This window comes from Rhopalosiphum padi, chromosome 1 (genome assembly GCF_020882245.1).
Source record: "Rhopalosiphum padi isolate XX-2018 chromosome 1, ASM2088224v1, whole genome shotgun sequence".
Taxonomy (NCBI): domain Eukaryota; kingdom Metazoa; phylum Arthropoda; class Insecta; order Hemiptera; family Aphididae; genus Rhopalosiphum; species Rhopalosiphum padi.
This window is the reverse complement of record NC_083597.1, coordinates 3,627,539-3,651,685: the sequence shown is the minus strand read 5'-3', so window position 1 is coordinate 3,651,685 and position 24,147 is coordinate 3,627,539. Positions and strand designations below refer to the sequence as shown.

At 26.1% G+C, this 24,147-nt stretch overlaps 2 protein-coding genes across 3 annotated transcripts; one reads left to right on the top strand and one right to left on the bottom strand.

Moving 5' to 3' along the window:
• Positions 1 to 9,277: 9,277 nt before the first annotated feature.
• On the bottom strand, positions 9,278 to 17,639 carry LOC132931941 (facilitated trehalose transporter Tret1-2 homolog). Its single transcript, XM_060998052.1, is given in 11 exon segments — positions 9,278 to 9,430; positions 9,432 to 9,700; positions 11,354 to 11,540; positions 11,608 to 11,832; positions 11,972 to 12,162; positions 12,359 to 12,457; positions 12,543 to 12,728; positions 13,364 to 13,502; positions 13,561 to 13,642; positions 13,727 to 13,847; positions 17,286 to 17,639. Coding segments are annotated over 10 exon segments (1,518 nt in total). The 5' UTR covers positions 13,741 to 13,847; positions 17,286 to 17,639; the 3' UTR covers positions 9,278 to 9,304.
• Positions 17,640 to 17,891: 252 nt separating this feature from the next.
• Positions 17,892 to 24,042, top strand: LOC132931940 (SET and MYND domain-containing protein 4-like). Of its 2 annotated transcripts, XM_060998050.1 has the most exons (13): positions 17,901 to 18,449; positions 18,515 to 18,849; positions 18,930 to 19,161; positions 19,234 to 19,441; positions 19,522 to 19,690; positions 20,230 to 20,388; positions 20,469 to 20,709; positions 20,928 to 21,199; positions 21,259 to 21,332; positions 21,397 to 21,678; positions 22,682 to 22,828; positions 23,110 to 23,254; positions 23,596 to 24,042. In XM_060998050.1, the coding sequence occupies exons 2-13, from the start codon at positions 18,707 to 18,709 to the stop codon at positions 23,750 to 23,752; spliced, it is 2,229 nt and encodes a 742-aa protein (XP_060854033.1). In that variant the 5' UTR covers positions 17,901 to 18,449; positions 18,515 to 18,706; the 3' UTR covers positions 23,753 to 24,042. The 2 variants fall into 2 exon arrangements, with proteins under 2 accessions (XP_060854034.1, XP_060854033.1); XM_060998051.1 differs by lacking the exon at positions 22,682 to 22,828 and having other exon boundaries at positions 17,892 to 18,849.
• The last annotated feature ends 105 nt before the right edge of the window (positions 24,043 to 24,147 follow it).

The following is a 24,147-nucleotide window of genomic DNA, read 5'->3' as shown; positions in this document are numbered from 1 at the left end:
AATCAATAGCTATAACTGAAAATAATTGAAAATTTCTCCAAGTTTTTATATGATCACTGTCTATACAAAATATACTTGTCATTTTCATTTTTCTTTAAAAAATTGAATTTTGTAAAAATGCTTGAAAATTTAAACAGATACTTTCTTGTTAAACAAGACATGCGCGGGTATAATATTGTGACTACAACCCAAAACTAGCTCTGTCATTGCGACTATCACAATATATACAGGTAAAATTTTTGCATATCAATAGATTTTTGGAGGACTATATTTGTTATGAAATTAAAAATATTTTTGGTTCAGGCTCCTGATCGAACCATAATCAAATATCATTAGATATAAAAAAAGAGAACAACAGTTTATTCAGGTTGTTGATGAGCATACAACTAATAAACTTAAAAAAAAGTTTAAAAAAATGGTGGTATTAATAATTTGACAGTAATTTATAACAAACAATTTTTAGATCCTCTCTAAGTAGAGCATATACTCAAAATAAAGAATATCTCAGCAAAATGACCGAACAAAAAACATCGCGGTATTGCGCGTCATCATTTAAAAACTATTTAGCTGAATTCTTGTGCAGATGAACGTAAAAGGATGTATAAATTCACAGAAATTAAAATTCCTCCAAGATATTATTACCAACGAACTTTTTTTTAGATTTAATATTTTATTTATATAATATATATATATGTGCTGTAAACAATTATTAAATAATATTATAGTTATCAGTGGCGTAGACGTTATTTTTAAAAGGGGGGATCAAAAAAAGAAAACGACATAGCTAAATGGGTGGGGAAAATTAGAAAATTACATGGTGAAAATTACAAATAAACGAAAATAAAATTAAATAGGTATTCAGTATTGACAAAATTATCAAAATTCAATAGTTCGATAGATCATAACATCACAAAATATTACATTATAGTGCATAATGCATAACGTAAGCAAAAACAAAAAATAATAAAAAGTCAATGGGGGGGGATCTGATCCCACGTCCCTTCCCTTGAATACGCCACTGATAGTTATATTTATTAAATTATAAGTGCACATTATTTTTCTAGAAAGAGGCAAGTTCCCCCTCTACTGTAGGTGCCAAAGTTGACATGATAATATTTTAATCGTAGAACACTTAATAATATATTAATATTACCTATATTAGTTATTAGGATGTGATTTATAGAACTGTTTGTTGAAATACACATGATTTCATGTGTATGATTCACAATATTATTTTTTTATTTGCATAAATCATCACTATGATCATCACTGAAATTGGACCATATTGTAAGTTGTCGTATAACCTATGCGTTTTTCAGCTTAATTCTTTTCTAGTCCTCCCTACACTTGAAAATACAAAAATCGAAATATCCATAAAGTAACTAAATTAAGTTAAGTTCTCAAGAGTCGATTAGATAAATGTTCACTATTTCCTTCAATTTTTGACACGCCAATATCTCGTATAATTACACGATTCAAATAAATATTAAGAGGACTCAAGACGCTATACCCGCATGTGTTGTCTCTGTCTTATACATGCGTAACATAGTTAAAAACTTTACTACCTCGATATTTATATCAACATTTTAAATCGCATTGAGAAGAACTTTACTCCTGTGTTGTAGCGTTTTAATTTTTTTGATAATGGTAACCAATAATTTTAAATAATTAAATGAAAAAAATCTAAAGTTCTCAAACCGATAACTTTAATTGCATTTATGTTATCAAAAAAATTAAAACGCTACGACACAGAAAAAGTTCTTCCCAATGGGATTTATAATTTTGGTTGTTTTGATTAAAATATCGAAGGAGTAAAGTTGTCCCGCGCAAAACAGTTTTTAACTATGTTACGCGTGTATAAGACAGAGACAACACATGCGGGTATAGCGTCCTCTTAAGTTATAATTTTGTAGGTAAATAATCCAAATTAAACGGAAAACCTTATATTAAAACCTAAATGCCAACTTCACATTAAAATACATTATGACTGTCTATTGCCCGATGGTCGCTTACCAGCGTACGACCGCAAAATATGAGTACCTATTATTACTATAGTTAATTATTTTTATTTACCTGCTCTGTGCCTCCTACTATGGCATCTGCCACGCCGTCAGAAGAGAGATCCACCACTAGCGGCATTATCGCCATAACGACAGCGTTTCAATAGTCTAATGATAATTTTGTATGCTCAGCAGAATCGCTTTATTGGCCCGACCTTTAGGCAGGTGGTAGTTGAAGTGTTGATACCGGTTACCGGTATCGATCATTAACCGTACTTATTAGATACCAGTTAAGCGGTATTGTAGTATTTAAAGTAATCACTAATTATCGTTAATACCGCGTATTACGTTTCTAAGTTATAATCAAAAATAATAAACACCATAATTCGTGAATTCCGTGATTAACAAACTAGGTATGTCAGCTATCAAATGATACGCATCGTGCTACGTCATCCGCCAAGGATTTGTTATCAGTATTCAGTATATTCCACACTCCCGCCAAAAATAAGATCCTTGGCGACTGACGTCACATTCTATTTGAATAATCTGGCTGCGCGTATTAATACTAGAATCGGTAAAGTTGCTGACATACCTAGTTAGTTAATCGTGGTAAATTCGTAATCGGTATTTTCGGAGAATGTAGAACAGTGTTTAGTGTTTACAATGGAAACCACCAATGAAATTGTATTAATTATTTTTATTTATATTACCATTAATGATGTTTGTAATTTCATTTTAGTTAAAAAAAAAAATCACAAAACATTATTTAATATCTCGAGCAGAGAATTTATTACAAAAATAAAAAACAAAATTGATTGACGTTTTACGATTTTTAAGGTCTAATTATAAATAGAATGTTGCATAATTAATTTTGTGTTCAATTCTCGGGCCTTATGAATACAAAGAAAATTACATACAATTTACTAATTATTAAATAACATTTTCAAAATTGTATAGGTATTTAGGTAACCTAAAAATAATCATCATAATATTTTACTTAAAACTTTCATAATATAATATCTTATTATATGTTATTGTACTATTAGGTAATATTAAAGCATTACATTATTTAGATTATTTACTTTAATTCTAAATTTTTTCCGGAATTAAATTATTTTACAACTTTATTTGTGTTTTTTTAATTAATGAATATAATAGTCTTACCTTTATGTTTTGGGCTAAATACAACTTATTTATTTTCGGATGACCAATTTTGCGTCACAGTTGTTTGTTGTCATGACTCATGACAATTAATATAAATAATAACTTTTTTTAAAAAATTTTTTTATTTCGCGTTAGGTACAGACTAGAGAATATGATTAATATAATTATTAGATACGTTACCATAACAACTTCGTTGATAGGTACATTTTTCTTAAATAATTGTACATAGATATATTATATATACAAATACAATTTAATGTTTTTCTTTGCTACTGAAAGTCTGAAAATATATCAAGTACCAACTACCATAATTTATATTACGTTTGTATACGTTTATTTGTTATGATTTTTACATTACTAATTCCTAAAATATTGGTGTGGTAATTTTTTTTTAGTTTCAATATTTTTTTAAATAATCTAAAATATATATTTCTAAATTAACAATTATAATTTGTCTTCGTGTTTGTTAAAATTTTCCCATTTAAAACCTCTTAAATGTTAAAGCTATATATATTTATATTATTTATTTAAACATCTATGTAGGCTTTAGCACAATATAAGAAATATAATAAAAATAATAAAGTAAGTATATGCACTGTTCATTTAAAATAAAAACAATAAAATATATTAATTCACTTAATTAGATATTTGTAAAAAAATTAAATTTTAAAAATTACAAGTTAAAATAAAAATATAGGACGTTCAGGTAAATATTGGGGAATCATAATATAGGAACTATATAGGGTTGCCAGATTTTTTTGTGTTGAATATGTTGACATTTATTAAATTATTTCATTCACTCACGTCTCACAATACGATCCATTGGGTTACCTGTCCTATTATATGACCTCACCTATAGGTAGGATATTCGGTAATTTTTTATAGAGAAGGTAAAGCAGGAACGAGACATATATTAAGGAATATTAAATTGGGGCATGGCCCAATTGCGCCTAACATAAAATTGTTGATTAGGGTCTGCAGTATAGGTACCAATTGTGCTCCTTATATTTTAGGGTCAGTATACTAATTGCGGTTGTATAACACTTACTAAAATGCTTAAAAATTAAAACTTATTTATTGATCAATTTATAACTGGTTAAAGTGGCTAGGTATAATATATTACAGTGGATTCCGCTTAATGTAGGGAAAATGGTCTGGTCCCAATACAATTGTATATTAACAAGGTTAAAAAAAGCCGCGTAATATGGGCAATTTTTATTTATAGTGTTAGAATATACACATATGTATTTAAAAACGACTAATTTAATCGGGCTTCGTCATATATATGAGATTGTGTTTATCGAAAGTAATAAAAAGCACTAGGTACCATTTAAATCTTAAAACCCTTTTCTGCATATTGCAACAAAAATGGCACAAATTAGTTTTTCGTAGTTTCTATTGTTGAAAATAAAGTTACAGCATTACTACATATACAGCCAGTTACATCTACCTAGCAGTAAAATTGTGAACTTCAGATGAAAAATAAACGACTGAAAATATTATTGTTATGCAAAGTGAAAAACTACCCACTTTATGTTACAACAATAACAATTTGATACTAATGATACTACCGATCTTTGGTAAAAAAAAATCTATCTTGTAGTACTTTTTGTCCAGAATATTTTAAAAATAAGTATAGATTTTTAAGTATAATACTTATTCAAATATTCAAATATATCATAACCTAATTATGTGCCAAAAATTAATCCTTAATCAACTTTCAAGGATAGTTTCACTTAAATATTTTTAAAATATTTTTCCCATCCTCCTGGTGTGTTTTACAATAAGTACATTTTTATCGGAAAAAATAAAAATTCATGCAGAAAGGGATTTTGTTCACTTTTTTTTGATATTATAATTTTTTTTTTTTTAACCAATTTTGGTTTTTTTTGGGCAACCGCTCAATGTGGGCAAACAGGGTTGGTCCCAATGTGTCCACATTAAGCGGAATCCACTGTATATAATCGGGGCTCAGAACCCTAACCTGTTTGTTGTGAGCGTTATGGTGCACTTTAATAATCTATATAAAAAGGCATAGGCTGCACATAAATGGCGTGTCACACTTGTGTAACATTTAAAGAGCGCAATATTGGTCTATCGACCTTAAAATATTTAGAGCGCAATTAGTACGTATATAAAATAGTACTTTTAGGCGCAATTGATTTACTGCCAATTGTACCTTGTTGTTCTAGAAACTCAGACACTCAGTACATGACATAGTTTCATTTAAAAATTTTAACATAAAGTAAATGTCATTACGTCGGCGTCTATTATCCGAACATTCCAAATGTAGAACCCCTTGCATAATTTTAATGGTGTAGACAAGAAAGGGGATAGGTTACCAGAAAATAAATTCGCTTTTGTTTGTAGTCAATATATCGTAAAAAAATCATTTCTGATTACACTCGAGTGATTCGTTTTAAACTACCTATTTGCGACGGATTCCATAATACTGAAAAATATTCAAGTATTGGTTTGACAAGTGAAACAAATGTTTTGAGACAGATTTCATCCTTGAACTCTTTTGTATTTCTAATTAAAAAAATCGAGATTTCTTAAGGCTCTATGGAACAGACTTATTCTATATGGTATGAAAACATCAAGTCTTATTCAAAGATCATCCCGAAATCTTTAATATTGTTGACTTCTTTGAGTCTATCATCAAGAATGGAATATTCATATTTTAATTTTCTTTGAGTGCGTTAAAACGACATTTTGACGCATTTCGACTTGTTTAATCTAAGGATATTTTTATTGCATCAATTAGGGAATGGCAACTCCGTAACTCGTTTAATTATCACAGTCTAGTAGTCTAGTATTTAGCTTAACCCGGCTGAGACAGCACATTTTAAAACTATTAATACATTTTATTTTTAAAGTCATTAACGTGAATGTTGATACAAATTTAAAAATCTAGGAATTACCGATAACCGATTAGTTGGTTGTAGACAAGATTTTTGTTGAATTTTTTTCGAATCTAATTAAAGCACCGTTAAGAGGATGCCAGCGTAGTATTTGTTATCTCTCTCTAAATAACGCGGAACATAGCAAATTTTACGTTCGCAAAAATGATTATAACCATATTAATTTCTCAAATTAGAGTGAAATGACCTATTATAAAATTTAAAGTTTAGAATATTATCTAGGGAATCTCATAGGCGTTTTATTATATTTTTATTTTAAAGCTAGTTATGAGTTTTTTAAGATGTATAAATAATTTATAATCCCAATAATAGTACAATTAGTTCACGGTGCCTTCTGACCAGCATCTTTGTTGGTGTATGGATAATCTTTATAAATAAAGTTTATATTGTTGATTTATTTTTTTGTTGTTAAATCAATTTTATCCAAATTTCAACTATCATTAAAAATTATAGATCTAGTTGATTTAACAAGGAATGAATAATATATAATCATTAAATCAGATGCAAGTTATTCACTACCTAAGTTGTTTTGTCTGCGTAACTAGTCATGAGTTCATGACTGATATTCCTAACTCTCGCGGAGTATAGATGTTACGAGCAAAGTAGAAAATTCAGTCAAAATGTAAGAATGATCGTTTTAAGTTTTAATACAAAAATTGTTCAATTGTTCAATGTTTATACATTGGCCGATCATTGTACAAGATTACCCGGGCAAAGTATACCCTGCTCGGATTCAAGTGGGCAAAGTGAATTAAATACTGCGGCGCGCTGCGCTCGTTTATATCGAATTGTATTTATATACGTAATAATAACACTATAAATAATATAAAACTAAACTTAAATATTTTATTCGTTAAATACCTATTTAATTGTAGGCAATGTACGCGATGACGATGACGGCTGCCGATAATTTGAACCGATTCATAATCTCAACAATAAAGTTATCACATAGGTACTTACCTTATAACTTAGTAGGTATGTTGCGCGAACACTATTGCTATCTAGATAATATTTCATAATCTAATAGTAAAACTCCGAAATTAATAAGTTATATGTCCATATTCCACAAATTCCAAAAGGCAACAGATTTAATGTATACTTTAAATTTTAAGATCAAATGCACACTAAGAAAAAGCTCTTAGCTGCGGACAGTGAAGCTATCATTGAAAACATAAACGAAAAAGACGAAAATGAACTGACAAGGATAGTGCAAAACAACTTTTTTCTGACGAAGATGATAATTTTTTTACACTAAAAAATAATTTATATGAAATTGAAACAAATGAGGGCAGACTTCGTCAATTTTACAGTTGGAACCAATTCACAATATACAAAAATGTGTTTATCCAGGCTAATGAGGTACCACTTTTACAAATTTCTGTAATCAAAGTGACAAGAAAATATTCTTACCTAGGTTGCCAAGGGTACGATAGGTGTACATTATAGAAAAACAGCCAGTGAAGATAGAAATAATCTGGTAGCGAATAAAATAATATTTCGTATTTATTGGTTTACATGTTTTGATTCAATTTGTTTGTCTTAAATATTAGGAAATTGCAAGCGATTATGCGAATGAAGTAAGCTATTTTTTTATAGGTATTGACACAGCAATCTAAACACATTAACCTGATTAATATTTTATTTTGGGTTGCTATGTTCATTTGGTGGACTTATGAAATAATTGAATGATGTTTCTAAATTGGGTGATAAAAACTGAATAAAAACAATACATTTAGAAATCTTTAATAGTATATCTGTAAGTTTAAAATATAAAATATAAAATTATTTAAAGAAAATTATTTTATTTCTATCTTTTATAGTTTTTTATAATAAGTTATGATTAATGTTTAGGTTTAGAGTATATACATGCTAATAAAAATACTACCTACTTGCTAAAAAGTAAAAGTAAAGTATTAGGTATTATTATTTCACTTTGTGACAATAATTGCGACGTTTAGTAGGTATACCAGTAAAAAAACCTCTAGCATTGCTCAAACCACTCAACATTATTCAGCTTTCTTACTAATTACTACAAGTTGTATTATTTATTAATTTTCAGTATAAATGTTGTGTATTATCCAGTGCTTACCGTTCATCATATTATAAGATATATTTTTGTCTGTTTTTATTTATTCTTAAAAATAATGTTGGGCCAAATTATATAATACAGGTTACAGACCAGTCTGTGTTCGCCGACTAGCTGACCGGGCCAGTCCGCTTGTAAACGTAACAGAACTAATATTAATTTTTACAAATATGAAAAAATAACACTTTAATTCAATTTTAAATATTAGGGAAAAATAGGCCAATTAAAAATGTGTAAAATAAAGAAATTAAAGAACTCAATTGGCTATATAGTAGGGGTCAAGTGTATCTTGTCATTGAGTAGGTCACTATAATGAACATATTAAAATTGAAACTTCATTTAATTTAATGAAAATATTGAAATATTAAATAATATCATAATACAGTCAATTACTAAAATTGTTATAGATCACTTTTTTATGGAAAATATAAAGTATTAATAATCGGCTGATAGCTATTAGTAACTGAGTTAGTCATTAGCGTGTACCCTTCTAATTGGATACCACTACTCAGTGGTGCTGAACACGTACTTTTATGTGGCGGTTTGCCCCTGTATTTTAAAGAAACAAAAATGAAGTGTTAAAAATACCAAAAATGTAGATTTAATAATAATAATTGTAGGCTGTAGCCCTGTAGCATTGATATTTTTTATGTATATAATCAAGAAATGTATATAATCATAAGAGAGTTAGAAACAGTTACTTGTGAATGGGTGAAAATATACTAATGGGGATATGTAAGAAATAATAACTATTTATTTATTTTTATTTTGTGATGGTTGTATTTACAATAAAATAATGTGGCTGGTCATTATTTTGCTCCAAATTAGTGAGTGGTGGTGGTAACTAAATTTTGTACTTTGCCCCACCAAATAAAATACAAATCGGCGCCACTGCCACTACTCATTAACCTGACTACAATAAGAATTAGTATAACTACAATTTTTTCAGTATTTACTTGCTTGTATATTCTATATTATGAAATTAATGCTAAAACTAAAAAATATTTCTGAATTTTAATTTAATATTGAAAGGAAGTAATTATCTTGAGTGAAATCAAGTTTATCTATGTAAAGTAACTTGCAATTACAATTAATAACATTAATTTTAAATAAAAATAAATATCAATATATTACATTTGTTCATTTTTTACAGTCTTTTTTTTTCTTAATAAGTATATGGTATTATCTTTAAAATAATCTTCTATTTCAGATAATTTCATTTTATGTGTTTCAGGAATAAACAACCATACAAAAAAAAACTGTTAGTAATGATATGAAACTATAGAACCACAAAATGCCTAGCATACCGCCCAGTACTCCTTTAAGATCTTCATAAAAATGTACTGCTACAAACATGACTGCATTACACCAACCCATAATTGGTCCAAGAAATAATCCTTTAACTTCAGTTGGAAACATTTCACTGGGCAATATCCAGGGAATCAGCATTATACCAACAGAGCCAGCCGAAATGTATAGTAACATACACGATAATGATACCCACGTCATAATAATACTATCATCACCTATCAAAACAAATAAATATAATTAAACTATAAATATATAAAACTGAATAGTTATGGTTAATGACATAAATAATTATTAAGAAGCATAGAAGATTTCAAGATAGTAGCACAACAATTTTAACTAGCGAACTGCCATGCAGTCGAGATAAAGCAACTCACTTAGTCTTCGACATTTAATTGTTGTTATATTAATTTTATTTACCAAATTATGATAATGAATTAGTGAAGTTATTATTTAGTGGCTACATTTTATTTACTACTTTCCTAGCAAGTAATAATAACAATATGCTTGCACTTTTGATTAATCCCAACTTAACATGAACACAACACTTAAGCTATTGTTTCACTTTTTTAATTAATTACAAATATGGTTTATACCTTATGGCAGAATTTTTTAAGCACATTGCACATAAATCATTTATTTTTATATATTTATTACATGGTCATAACTATATGTCTATTGTTTAACTGTTTAAGACATTTTCCCCTTAAGCCATGTGTTGGGGTAGTATTATAAAATACACTTCCTAGGAAAAAATAATATCTTTTTTGGGTACTTGTTTATTATAACCCAGCCAGTACGCCGCATAAAATGTATCGCCCCGTGAACTCGTGTTTGTTATCACCCCGCCATATAGTGTGCTGTTATTGTTCCTACAATTATCACATTTAGCTCGTGATTGATGACCTATAATCAAAAAAAATATAATACCAGGCTCAATAATATTGTCAAATTGTTGGAAAACTTACAATAATTTGCAGCAAGCGGGATTCTAACATAAATACTGTTAACCATAGCTAACTATTTTGTTGATCCAAACACAGGGGCACACACCCAAAACATCGAGAGCTTGTGGGGTTCTACTAAATGGGGAAATAAAAAGCGTCGTGGAACAAAAAGAAATTTTATGGAATCTTATTCAACAGAATTTATGTGGAGAACATTTCTCGGAAAACAAGATACATTTGAAACTATTTTAAAAGATATATCTGAGTTCTGACCTCCATTCTAATTATGATAAAATAAATATTATACCTATACTTACTTATACGTTTATACATATTTTTTTTTAATTTATAAGTTTAATACATTTATTTTTTTTAACCTTTTATTATTAATAATACATATAATTTATTTATTTATTATATTTATGGTCAGGCGATAACAAACAAGTGCACTTTTTAGTATGTAATAATTAAAATAAATTAAAATAATCAAATAAATAAAAAAATAGAATGTAATGATTATAATTAGTACCAAGGTAAGTGTAGTTGTTAAATGTTTATCAGTAAAGTTTTTTGTTGTTAAAATCATTATTTATGTTAGTAGCATATATTTTTAATATTATTCATTCTAGAATTTGATAGATACATTTTTATCATTATAATATAGTTTGTTCATTGTGATACCTATTATTAAAATGAAGTTGATACTCATAATATTTAAGAAACTTATTTTAAAATATATTTTGTACATTGTATATTAATTTATATAGATAATTTTCTTAACCTGAGAAATTATTAAAATAATATAAAAATTATGTTGCACAGGCACCCAACAAACATAATTAAATATTATACATAATAAAAAATAAAATAAAAGAATAATATATACTATATACTTATTAAACATAACTTAATATAAATTATTACCTTTAGTTCTTAAATAAAAACATAATCCAGAAATAAGCAACGTAATTCCCATGATAATACCACTAATCATACACAGTGGACGTCTACCATAGTTATGCAACATTCCTGTTGCCACAAAACTTAATAAGAAACGAAACAACCCAAACAGTAAAGTAGCATATTTTATGTCGATACCTTGAGCAACTTCCTTTAATATAAAAACAATGAATTAATAAAAAAATTGTATTAACAATATTTAACTATTATTTAATTACTTGCAACATTTTAACAGCATGAAATTGAAATGTATAAATTCCAGTAAATTGTTGTAAAACAAAGAATACAGTCATAAAAAGGACAGGTTTAAAAACGGTTGGCTTAGATAAATGCCAAGCAATACGTCTGAATATATTGCTATTTTCAATATCTTTATTAATTAGTAAATCTTTTTTTTCTTTGATATTTTTCATCTCATTAAAACTTTCTTGTACACCTACACTCTATAAAAACAAAATTTGTGGTAAAAGCAATATATTAATGTTTTAATTTAAATAACACAATTTTGAATTTATAAATGTATAACAATATTCAAAAATAAAAATATACAAATTGTAAAAAATGTAATTGAAAATAACTTACATATTTAGAGTTTTTAAAATATTTTAAAGATTTTAAAGCTTTAACATCTTGTCCTTTATGAATTAACCAAACAGGACTTTCAGGTGTCCAAAATGCTGTCATGAGAACGGGGAAAAATGCTCCAACAAATGCTATCCATGCAACTATACGCCAATGTAGATATAACCCAGTACAGTACATTAATAATATTCCTAAATAAAAAAATAATAAATTTAGTTTTGAATGTTTTGTTACGCTATAATTTTTAAATAAAAAAATAACTATAATCACAATAAAAATTAATAATTATTTTACAAGATGTAGAGTTTACTGAAAATTAATATATATTTCATTTATTTAATATTCTATTCATTTGAGTTCGAAAAGTGTATTAATTAAATTACCTACCAAAAGATAACATCACAGAACCTATTGACATCATGGAACCTCGAAGTTTTGGACTAGATATTTCTGCCATATATACATTGGCTGAATTTGTGCCAACAGCTACAAATAAATATAGTATTAAATATAAAATTGAGTATGGTATAGTGTAAATTTTTTTAAATCTTTAATTAATGAATTATCATACACATTGCAAATCCAGTCAATAACCGTCCAACGATGATAATACTTGGATTAAAAGCAAGTGCAATTAACATCCATCCAATAAAACACGGCCATAGAGAAAACTTAAATGTGGATATACGACCAATTCTGTCCAGTGCAAAAGCTATAAATAGACATCCAAATGGAGCAGCTATTGAAATACTGCTGGCTATATGTAAACATAAGAACATCTGAAAAGTTATATATAGAAAAAAAATCCTTGTAAATTTAATTAATGATTTATCAATAACCATTAAATTTATAAATTAATAGTAAATAAAATGTCTTAATAATACTTTTTGTTTAAAGAATGTATATGAATTATTTAGTGTGATAATTACAATTTAGAACATCAATAAGTAATGCAAGTTATAAATAATCTACTATATATTTGTATATTATAATAATATTATTTTTAACATTTAGACTAAAGTAGAAGAAATATGTTGATAGTTAGTCGAATAGTATTACTCTATTATAAAATGATTCACAAAAATTGAAAATTTGAATGTTTTGTTTAATAAAATAAAATATACATACCATTGTGTTTATTTTAATTTTTAATAAAATTTATTAAGACATATTATGCTTACTAATCATATTTATATTATGCTATAGATAAATCATAAGTAATAAGTATTTCACCTCTTTATGACCATATAATAAAAATGTATATTATTAATTTTCAAAAAAAATATGCTTGAACCAGGGTCAGAGATATAAAACAAGAATTTATGCTTACACGTAATATAAGATCTAATAATTAAAAATATACTAAAAAAAAAAAAAAAAAACGATTCTTACCAATCCAGGAACATTGAGTTTTGCTTAATTTGCCCATATCACTAGTGTATATTTCAAGTTGTGGTATAAGTATTGCAGAAAATCCTAAAGCAAATCCTGTATGTAAGTTAGTAGTTGCCACAGATACACAAGCTAAAAACTAAACACAATTGTATTCAAACATTATACATTGATGAATATTATTACAGTAAAATTACCTCAGCCCAATTAAATGTTTCCTTTTCCTTTTTAATTTCTTCCATTTCAAATACATGTAGTGGGTTTTCATTTAGTTGTATACTACATGTACATCAAAAAATAGATTATTAAACAATAAAAAAAAATAATATTAAAGTAGGTACTAATGACTTAAAAATATATTACTTTTCTTCTTCCATTATGGTGATGTAGTTTCAATTAAAATGTACTATTCAATGAAGTTAAAATCACTGATTTTAAAAGTTATAGTTGTTACATTAATTAATTCAAAAATCCAATTAATATCCTAAAACAAAAATTATAAATTTAATAAAAAAAATTATCAAGTAATAAAGTATTAATAGGTATATCAGGAATAGAACTAATTTGTTAATTCAAATATTGTGACCAGCATCCAGCGTATTTTTAAAAATCTGAACGTTATAAAATTTACATTTTATTTTATTTCATTCAATCAATTATTTTTTTTTAGATTAATAAAAATTTCTGAATTTATCTGTTTAATTGAAAATAAAATAAGTGCCTAATTAAAAAATATTTGTTGGAAGATCATTTCTATAAAATAATCCTTTGATTATTTATAAACCTAATTTAATTGTAAATATGTACCATACCTATTAACTATAATGATAATAAAAACTATTACTATTATTATTATTATTTGTAATTAGGTAGATAGTAATAAACCACTTGATTGTGCAATATTAAACTAAATTAAATTACTATAATAATTAAAGTTTATAATTAGTAACAAATACTACATTATTTTATAGTACTGTAATATACCTAATCAAGATGATATTTTTAAGACCATTGTCAATTTAAATATTAAATGCGTGCACAATCTTATATTATAATAGGACTAAAATAAAAACACAATTATAGCTCAATGCCTTACTAGTTACTACCTTAGTTAGCATATTATACGTGTTATATTATGTTGCAAGCACTTATAAAAAAATTGTTTAAATATTGCTTCCAACTAATTTCCTTTGTTATATTTTTTCAAGTTAGTCTTAAGATATGCCTAATGAAAGAAAACTATTTTTTACAAATATCTAATCACACCACACTAATAATAGATAATAAGGAACTAAAATTAAATTATTACATATTTTTGTATTCATCTAGGACCTAGGTGATTAATAATTATAAATAATTTTTATATAAACTTTAGTAATATGTTTATTTATTTTGTAATACGTTAGACGTTAGTAATGTACTATGGAGTATGGATATTACTTATAATAACCATAATATTCATTAAAAACATACATATTTGTCTACAAAAAGAAAAAATAAATAATTGTAGATTAAAATCTAAACGAATCTGTGCTGACTGTACTTACAAAAGTGATTATTTAATATATAAAATATATCATATTATTTTCACAAATAGAACGTTCTCCTAATTAATGTACAGAGTGTCCCACGGAGATCTGTCAAATTAAATAATGAAATCACTTTTGTTCTAATCAATATTTTTATAAAATTTCTTTTAAATATAATTCATAGGCACTTGCATTACATTTTTAAAATACATTTTTATTTTTTAATGCCAAAAATAAAAAACTTAAAAATTGATTAAAAATTTTTCCAAAATATTCAAAATAGCCAATTTGTAAATCTGATTTAAAAAAAAATTTAAATGATAAAAACATTAATTATTTTAGTCCTGGCTGATTTTTTACAATTTTTTTAAATATCAATATACTTGTTAAACAAATTACGATCTAGTTTATGTTAAAATATTATAATTTCAAAAATATAATTTTTTTTTTAAATATTTTATATGAACATTTTTAAATAGGTGCATGTTAAAATCTAACTATTTTTTTTATTGTTTTACATAAACTAGATCGTAATTTACTTAACGAGAATATTGATATTTAATTTCAAAAAATTGTAAAAAATCAACTACTCGACTTAAGTAAATGTTTTTACCATCTAAATTTTTTTTTAATTAGATTCACAAATTGGCAATTTAGAATATTTTGGAAAATTTTTTATCAATTTTTTAGTTTTTTATTTTCAGTATTAAAAAATAAAAATTGTAAACTAAAAATGTAGCGCAAGTGTTTGTGAATTATATTTAAAAGAATTTTTTTAGAAATATTGATTAGAACAAAAGTTATTTAATTTGTCTGTCAGATCTTCGTGAATCGTGGGACACTCCGTATAATAGATATTTTAAATTCAGACCGGAGCTATGAATGAAATATATAGCAATGGTTTTAAAATTATGTGATATTTTTTCTATCTAATAGCACTTTTTGTAATAGATAAAATAAAGTTAATACAGCAGAGCGGTTTTCGTGGTTTTTATAACTATCCTTTTTTAATGATCGTATTGATATCATCGATTATTGAACAGTAATTAAAGAAAATACAAATATTACCAATATCATTTACTATGGATTTTCAATCTTCAATAATACTAATACATTATATTATTATTATATACAAATAAACAATACGTCAATACATGTGTTTATAAACCTCTATTAATTATTTTAAACTCATAATTTGTAAATATTATATTATATCATTACTTAATACTTAGTAGTTAGTAGAATATTTAAATAATAACTATAAGTATTTAGTTGACTACCACAGTACCACCTCTCCATTACCCAAGAAAAGTATCACCATCACATATTCACATGTCACACTTGCGGAAATCCATTAGTGATGGACATCCATATATTGTTTTGTGATATAGGTACTAATCAGCAGAATATCCCAAATAATCCTATTTATAGTAAACAAATTGTTACTGCAATAGAAGGCGTTGTATATAGTAATATACTATGTCCGCATATTTGTCGGGGAGTCATTATGTCAATTATTAACACCAGAATTATTCCATAATATCGGCATATCGCCATTCACCTCAGTTAATATGTAATAGATAGCCGGAACGAAATATTATTTTATCTACATCATGGCTAAATTATATTATATTAGTGTTTCTATTAATTTATTTTTTGTAATCGGAAATTTTTAAATGTAGAACTATCAAAGCATTTTGTGCGTTTATAAAAAATATATCTACCTATCTACTATAAATTATAATTCTCTTCTAGATGTATGCATAGGTATAAATTTGTAAATTTTCCATTATGTTTTTTCGTATTTACTTAATAGATTGTGAGACATTGTTATTATGTCTATAAACTATAAATAATGCATTTTTGAAGTGGGACTTTTTTTAGTAGTGTAATTAATAGATAATAGATGTTATAATCCATACATTTTTTTTAAAAGCCTCACAGATTTGTAATTGATTTTTTTTATACCAGTCCGGTTATATAAATATGATTATTTATACAAGCTATTTATAGTATTTGGTCTAAACTCTGTAATGCATTTTTTTTAATTATAAGAAAAATACCAAGACTTCCTGGTACGAAAAATGAATAAAAAAAAACATCGAATACACTGACATTTTAAAATAACGTTAAACTAAGCAAATAAGAACATAAGTGTCATAAACTCACAAGCATACTTGCACACTATTACATTAATACACAATTGTTGAGCACACCAAAACATGTGCTCACTAACCGAATTGCGGAGAACCTACATGCCGTAGAAGCCACTAGAAGCTGCCCGACAAGTGAAACATTTATCGTATTATAATGTAGTCGCATGAACGCAATAATATTTTTTTAATAGGCCGAATAACGATCGTTCAACACGATTTCTATGTCGCGATACTCACGTTTAGGCACGTGTCAAATCCAATTAGTAAACTTGTTTACTTATCCAACTGGCGAATACTAAATTCTAGCGCGTACGACATTTCCATACTGCAACAATATATTATTCTCGTGTAATAATAACTAATGACAAGTAATGATGGAACGGAGAACGACGATCGGCCTCCCGTACGAGTATACAACAACCTACGTCCAACAACGCATGTAGACCGTCGAGTGCGGAGTCGCACAGATAACTAAGTAACGAGTCGGAGACGGGAGTAATGCCGGGACAGGCATTGTGCTCGAGTATAATATTATTATGTAGGTACTGCCTTAGACGTTGAGTTTGAGTTTACTGTATATCTTAGTCCGTGCTGTTTAGACATAAACATAATCAAAACGTAATATTATCAGTTATCACGGTAGTCCATAAATTGTAATTCGCCAATCGGCCGTCGGTGTACAAAAACACTGAACAAGTTGTTTAGTGTTGTTACAACCGTCACAAATCACAACAAGAACGACGACCTGCATTGCGCATGCGCAACGTTGTCACCGCCGGTATATTGTATAGTATATTATACTGGTTGGCGCCTTGGCGGGTAAATTACTAAAGCAGCGACACCGACACACCGTCATTTTACATTCGGTTATATTTTATATAAACAGATTTCTGAGCATTATTTTATCGTGATAAATGATAATCATAATATTCTGACTAGAAACATATTTTACTATTCTAGTACTTTTTACTAGTATTATTCGTATTACACAAATATAAGGCTGTAATGCCTGTAATGCTGTATCGTGGTTGTATTCTACTCATTAGGATAGGGCCACACGTCCCACAATATAGTACTACACGGAAAAGTACCGTATTTTAAAAGTCTGTCCCGTACTCCCGTTGTCTTGACATGAGCTTATATTTTTCATTTTCATTTTAAATTATACCTATTTTATTATTTAAAAATAAAAGTTCTTATTAAAACTTGATAAAAAGGCAACTGTCGTGATAGCCGTGATTGACGATTGTGCTGTGGTGATAGTGTACTGCTGATAAGAGGCGCTGTCTCCAGAAGTCCAGACTACAGATTTACAATATCCATTATCCAGAGTTCCAGACCGGCGTATAATGACCACACCATACTAACTTGTAGTACAGAATTGAGAATTCGGTGTTCTGTGTTAGTAGTTGTCAAGTTGCTGTTAACATTTTTTTGAAAATAAAAAATATATATTATATTTTTAGTGATAATATAATAATGAAAATAGGTATTCACGGTACTACGGTATGTGTTATTGAATAGTGAATACAGGAGTTTGGAGTGAATATTATAGAATATTAATTGATCTCTGAACGACATAAATCTGAAGAAAACCTATCAGTGTATTAGACGAGCATATAATTTTTATTTTAGATTAAAAATTATATATTTAAATTATGCCTGTAAATACGTTTATTCGATGGGAAAATTTAATGGACATTTTAACCCATTATGGTATGAATAATAGTTTTATGGAAACATTTAAGCATACTGCTAATAATGAAAAAATAAATCTCTGTATGCAAAATGAATTTATCAGGTACATAATTTCTTTTTATAATTATTTTATTATAATATAAATTTATTTAATTGATTCTGTGGTGTTAATGTCTATAACAGAAGCTGTCTGGAAAAATGGTTAGATGATTCAAAATTTAATGAAAGTCTAAAAAATTCAACCAAATCTAAAGAAACTCGACTAGCGGCTAATGAAGAATTCAAAATGAATCGGCTAGATTTGTGTTGTAAACTTTATACTAAAGCAGCTCAATTTGCACCATATAAAAGTATAGAATTAGCATTAGCGTTTTCTAACCGTTCAGCTATGTACCTGAGGTTAAACAAATATCAGGTATAGACAATATAGTTTATTTAAATATTTTTGTTAAAAGAAAAATGCTATATAAGTTTAATATTATTCTAGGAGTGTTTAAAAGATATTGATAATAGTCTAAATATATTGGAAAATTCAGTTATTAATGAAAAAGAAGTTAATAAAGGTCAATTAATTATTAAATTGTTAAAACGTAAAATTGAATGTTTAATGGCTTTGAAGCAATATGAAAGTGCTAAAACTAATTGGGAAAATATAATAGAATTATCAAAAAATATTTATAAAATACCATTAGAAGGTAATGTGTTTAAAAAATATATGATAATACATACATTATATTGTGTTATTAATATTGAAATCTTGATCTTATTAATATAGATCAATTTATCAAAAAGTGCAAAATTCTGTTGGATTATGATAAAAATGATTCTAATAATGTAAATATTGTTGAGAATGTCAATGAAATGCTTACTGAAGATCTAATTAAAAAAACACTGGATAAAAATGAAATAACTCTTCCATTTAAGTCTTCTAAATTACAGCTACGGTAATTATGGCAATTATTAACTATATATCTTTATTAGTAATTAAGTTAAGTAAGTATATTCTGACATAACAATACTTAGTACAAGTACATATTTATGATGTCTATACTGTATCACAGTATTGAATAAAAATGTAATGTTTATATTTTATAAGTTTATATGTTTAAAAGGACATTATATCAGCTTGTGTCAGCACCGGCTTCAACAATTACAATATTAAAAAAGGCCTATGTGAGGCTATGAGTAATAATCTTACCTTTAAATTGTATATTAGATCAATTTATTCTAATATTCAACTAGCAATAGAATAGTTTTTTCTAAAAATAAAATTTGTTATAATATACAACATGCATTAGTAAGACTAAGACAGAAAATCTGTATGATTTTTTTCTTAAAGGTTATTAAAATTTACTATAACAGCATAATGTAATAATCTTTTTTACCGTGGCTTACAAGTTACAAGTAAATTTAAATGTTGATTGAGAATTGTTATTTAATATTATAAATGTATTTATTTACTGATGTCTAAATGTTGTTTTAGTTATACAGAAGCTAAAGGAAGACATTTTGTTGCTTCAACGAAAATAGAATATGGGGAACTATTAATATTTGAAAATCCATTTGCATTTGTTTTACTACCAGAATATTATAATTCATTTTGTTATAATTGTTGTGCGCCATTAAAATATTATTCTATACCGTAAGTGATATTAACTTTCTAATATATTATTGATTTTTACAATAAGATTATTATATGAAGTAAATACATTTATTTTTTAGATGTGATAATTGTTGCACTATTTTGTTTTGTGATAACAAGTGTCTTCAAGAAGCAAAAAACTCATATCATCATTGGGAATGTAAACAGGGAACATCAATTTTTAAATGTATTGGCATTGCCCATCTTGCATTACGTTTAACATTAGAAACTTCTCTAGGAAACCGCAATAATGAACAAATTTATAATCTATTAACACATATTGATGATTTCAAATCAGTAGAATTGTATCAATACAGTCTGGTAATTTTTCTATTTTACAAAATTTTAATATATTTTCATTATTAATAATATGGTAGGTTAATAAAATTATTTATGATTCTGATAGCTATAATATTATAACTTAAAAGAAATAATAATTATTGAAAATATTAATTTTTTTTTAATTAGTCCACTAAAACTAAGTTAAATCAATGTTTTATAAGAACAGAAATGTAACATTTATAATTTGGTTATTTTAGACTGCCACTCTTCTGCTTATATACTTGCAAAAGAAAACCGATTTCTTTGAAAAACAGCCAAATGTTATGATAAGTTCTGTGGGCAATGAATTACTACATCATATGACAAGATTAGTCTGTAATGGAAATGCTATTTCAACACATATGATGTCAGATTATGAATCAGGATCTTTTACTTCAATTATTGATGAATCACAACCACGTATTGGAACAGCTATATTTCCTACTTCAAGCTTATTAAATCATTCATGCGACCCAAATATATTTTCAAGGTAAACTTATTGACTAAACTTTTTATTCAATAATTTTTAAATTGGAATAAACTTTTCAGTAATATACTGAAGTATGTAGTTATTAAAGCTTCACGAGATATAAACAAAGGAGAAGAAATTACTAATTGCTATGGTGAATATACAATAATACTTAACTATAATAATAATATTGTTGTTCATAATTTTCAAAATTTTAGGACCTAACTTTCGACGCATGCGATTAGTTGATAGACAGGTTTCTTTGAAAGAACAATATCATTTTGACTGTAAATGTTGTATTTGCATGGATCCACAAAAAGATGATATGTTTTTTAAAATAGTCGAGGGACTTGTATGTTTATCATGTAACAATGAAATTTCAGCAACTTTATCAGATTTAGATGAGAATGACACTGTTTATTGTGATTTATGCCTTAAACAATTTAGAACATTAGATTTTAAGAGACGATTACTTAAAGCCGACAAAACTTATAACAAAGGTAAAAATAACAACTAAAAATTAATATAAATTACTAATTAATTAGTTATTTAGTTTTTACAGTTTATTTACCTATAAATTTTAATATTCATTATATTATTCAATTAATTTTTTGAATTTGAGTATAGTTAAATAATACCATAGACTATAGAGTAAATAACACTAGATACACAATGGCAATGCTTATGCAATCATTTATCATTCATTTTAATTTTAATTTAACTCGCTAGTGGCACATGAAGACAGGAAACAAGTAAATATTTAGTTCCCACCTCCTAACTCTATGCACCACTAGAGATCAAATTTAAATTAATGTAATAACTAATAAGTAATAAATGAGTGGTATTTAATCATTAATAATACTCACAAATGTTGTATAAATTATGAATAAATACAGTGCACACTCTAAATATCCCCACTAAAATTATTTCTAATTTAAAACAGTATTATATTTAATTAAGTACAACTTTAAATTAGATATACATTCATATTAGTATATCTTGAATTATAAAATATTGTAATAATAAATATATACCATTTATTATATAATAGTAAGTTTTCATTCAAAAATAGAATAACATTTAAAAATTATCTATAAAATGTATGTTTTTGAATGAACAGTACATTTTGAATAATAAAAAACAGTAAAAACTTAAAAATCAAAATAGTTTATGTTTATAAATATAATTGTTTTTATATATTTAATATTTTAAAAGTTTTACATACCACTTATCTCAGGGGCGTCATTTCACATTTTTTCATGGGACGCAAAGCCAATATTGAAAATCTAAAGTAATACCAGTCACTCGCATGGTCGAGTCATCCCATGAATTTTTTTCAACACACTTTTTGTGTAAATGTAGATCATTTTATAGAAATTATAGTATAAAACAAATAACAATAATTTTGTTCATGGGATGCATTTGTACACCCTTGCATCCTATAAATGAAGCCACTGACCTATCTGATTCTTTGTCAACCTTTACATTTTATATTTTTTTTAGGAATGAAACAACTAGAGGAAAGTAATTTTTTAAAAGCAATAAATGTTATTTCTGAAAGCTTAAGACTTTATACTCTTGTTTTAAATCAAAAAAACCCAAATATTACTAAATGTGAAGATAGTTTAGCAAAATGTTTTGCTTTAGCTGGTAAGATAATTATATACTATTATATAAAAAAAATCATGATTATTAAAATGTATGTTCATTAGTCATTACTAAATAAATATACATATACATATTCATTGCTTTTCAACCATCTATTTAAAATGTATTTGTTTATAAATATAACAATTAACATTATACATCAATAATTCTATTTTGTTTAAAGATAATTTATTTTTTTGTATGTATATTTCTTTTTCATTTTATTTTACTATTTCCTAATTAAATTTTTCCTTTTTATTAATTTTTGGATTTTGTAATTTAAGGAGACTTCGAGAATTGTTATATGTATTTGGATAGAAGTTTTAATGCAATAGAAGATCGCTTTGGCAAAAATAGTTTAGAAGTTGCTTACGAATTGGATAAAATGTCAGATATCATGGTTAACAACCTAGACATGAGAAAGAACCGGTAATTAATATAATGTGTTAATATTTTCATTTATATTAATTACATTAATTATGACTCATTAATATTATATTTTTATATTTTCATTCATTATCCCATTACAATGAATGTTGTTAATTATTAAAATGCATTTATTTATGATTCTTATTATTCATTTACAAAATATAGTTCCTTATGTATTAACTATTAGACAAATAAATCAATGACTATAATTATTTATATTTTTAAGTTAATACCATAGCTATAGTAATATATATTATTTACATCTATTTTTTAACTTTTATACAAAAATTAATGCAGTTATTAGATGTGAATTATTTTTACTACAGTATCATTATTTATAGGAATTTAATTCATAAAGCATTAGAATACGTTCGGAGATCAATGGAAATATTTCATGCCAATTTATCTGCATGGGATATTCCATATAGTGAATCTGGTATAGCAAATATCAAGTGTAAAGAAAATATATTGTTACAATTTTTGGAAGGTAGGTTTTGAAATTGATCTCAAATCTAAATATTGTAAAAATGTTATTTCAACTAGTTTGTAATTAATATATTATGTAAAATTTAATTTATTGTATATTATCTTAAAATTTATATACAATTATATAAATAATACAAAATAATGTATATCATATTATAACTAAGAAATAAGAATTATTTTAAAGTTTTGTATTTTTTATATATTTGATTATTTGCTACCTCTTGGTATTTATTTGTCCATTTATTTGAAGCTGTACTGTAATTAAATAAACTTGTATACTATTTTCAATTTTGATTAATAAATTTGTTTTGTGATATTTTATTATTTAGAATACCTTTGCCAATCTCATTATGCTTTACTCAGTAAGGGTCTGCTGTTATACAATATCTAAATAAAAACAATCTGTA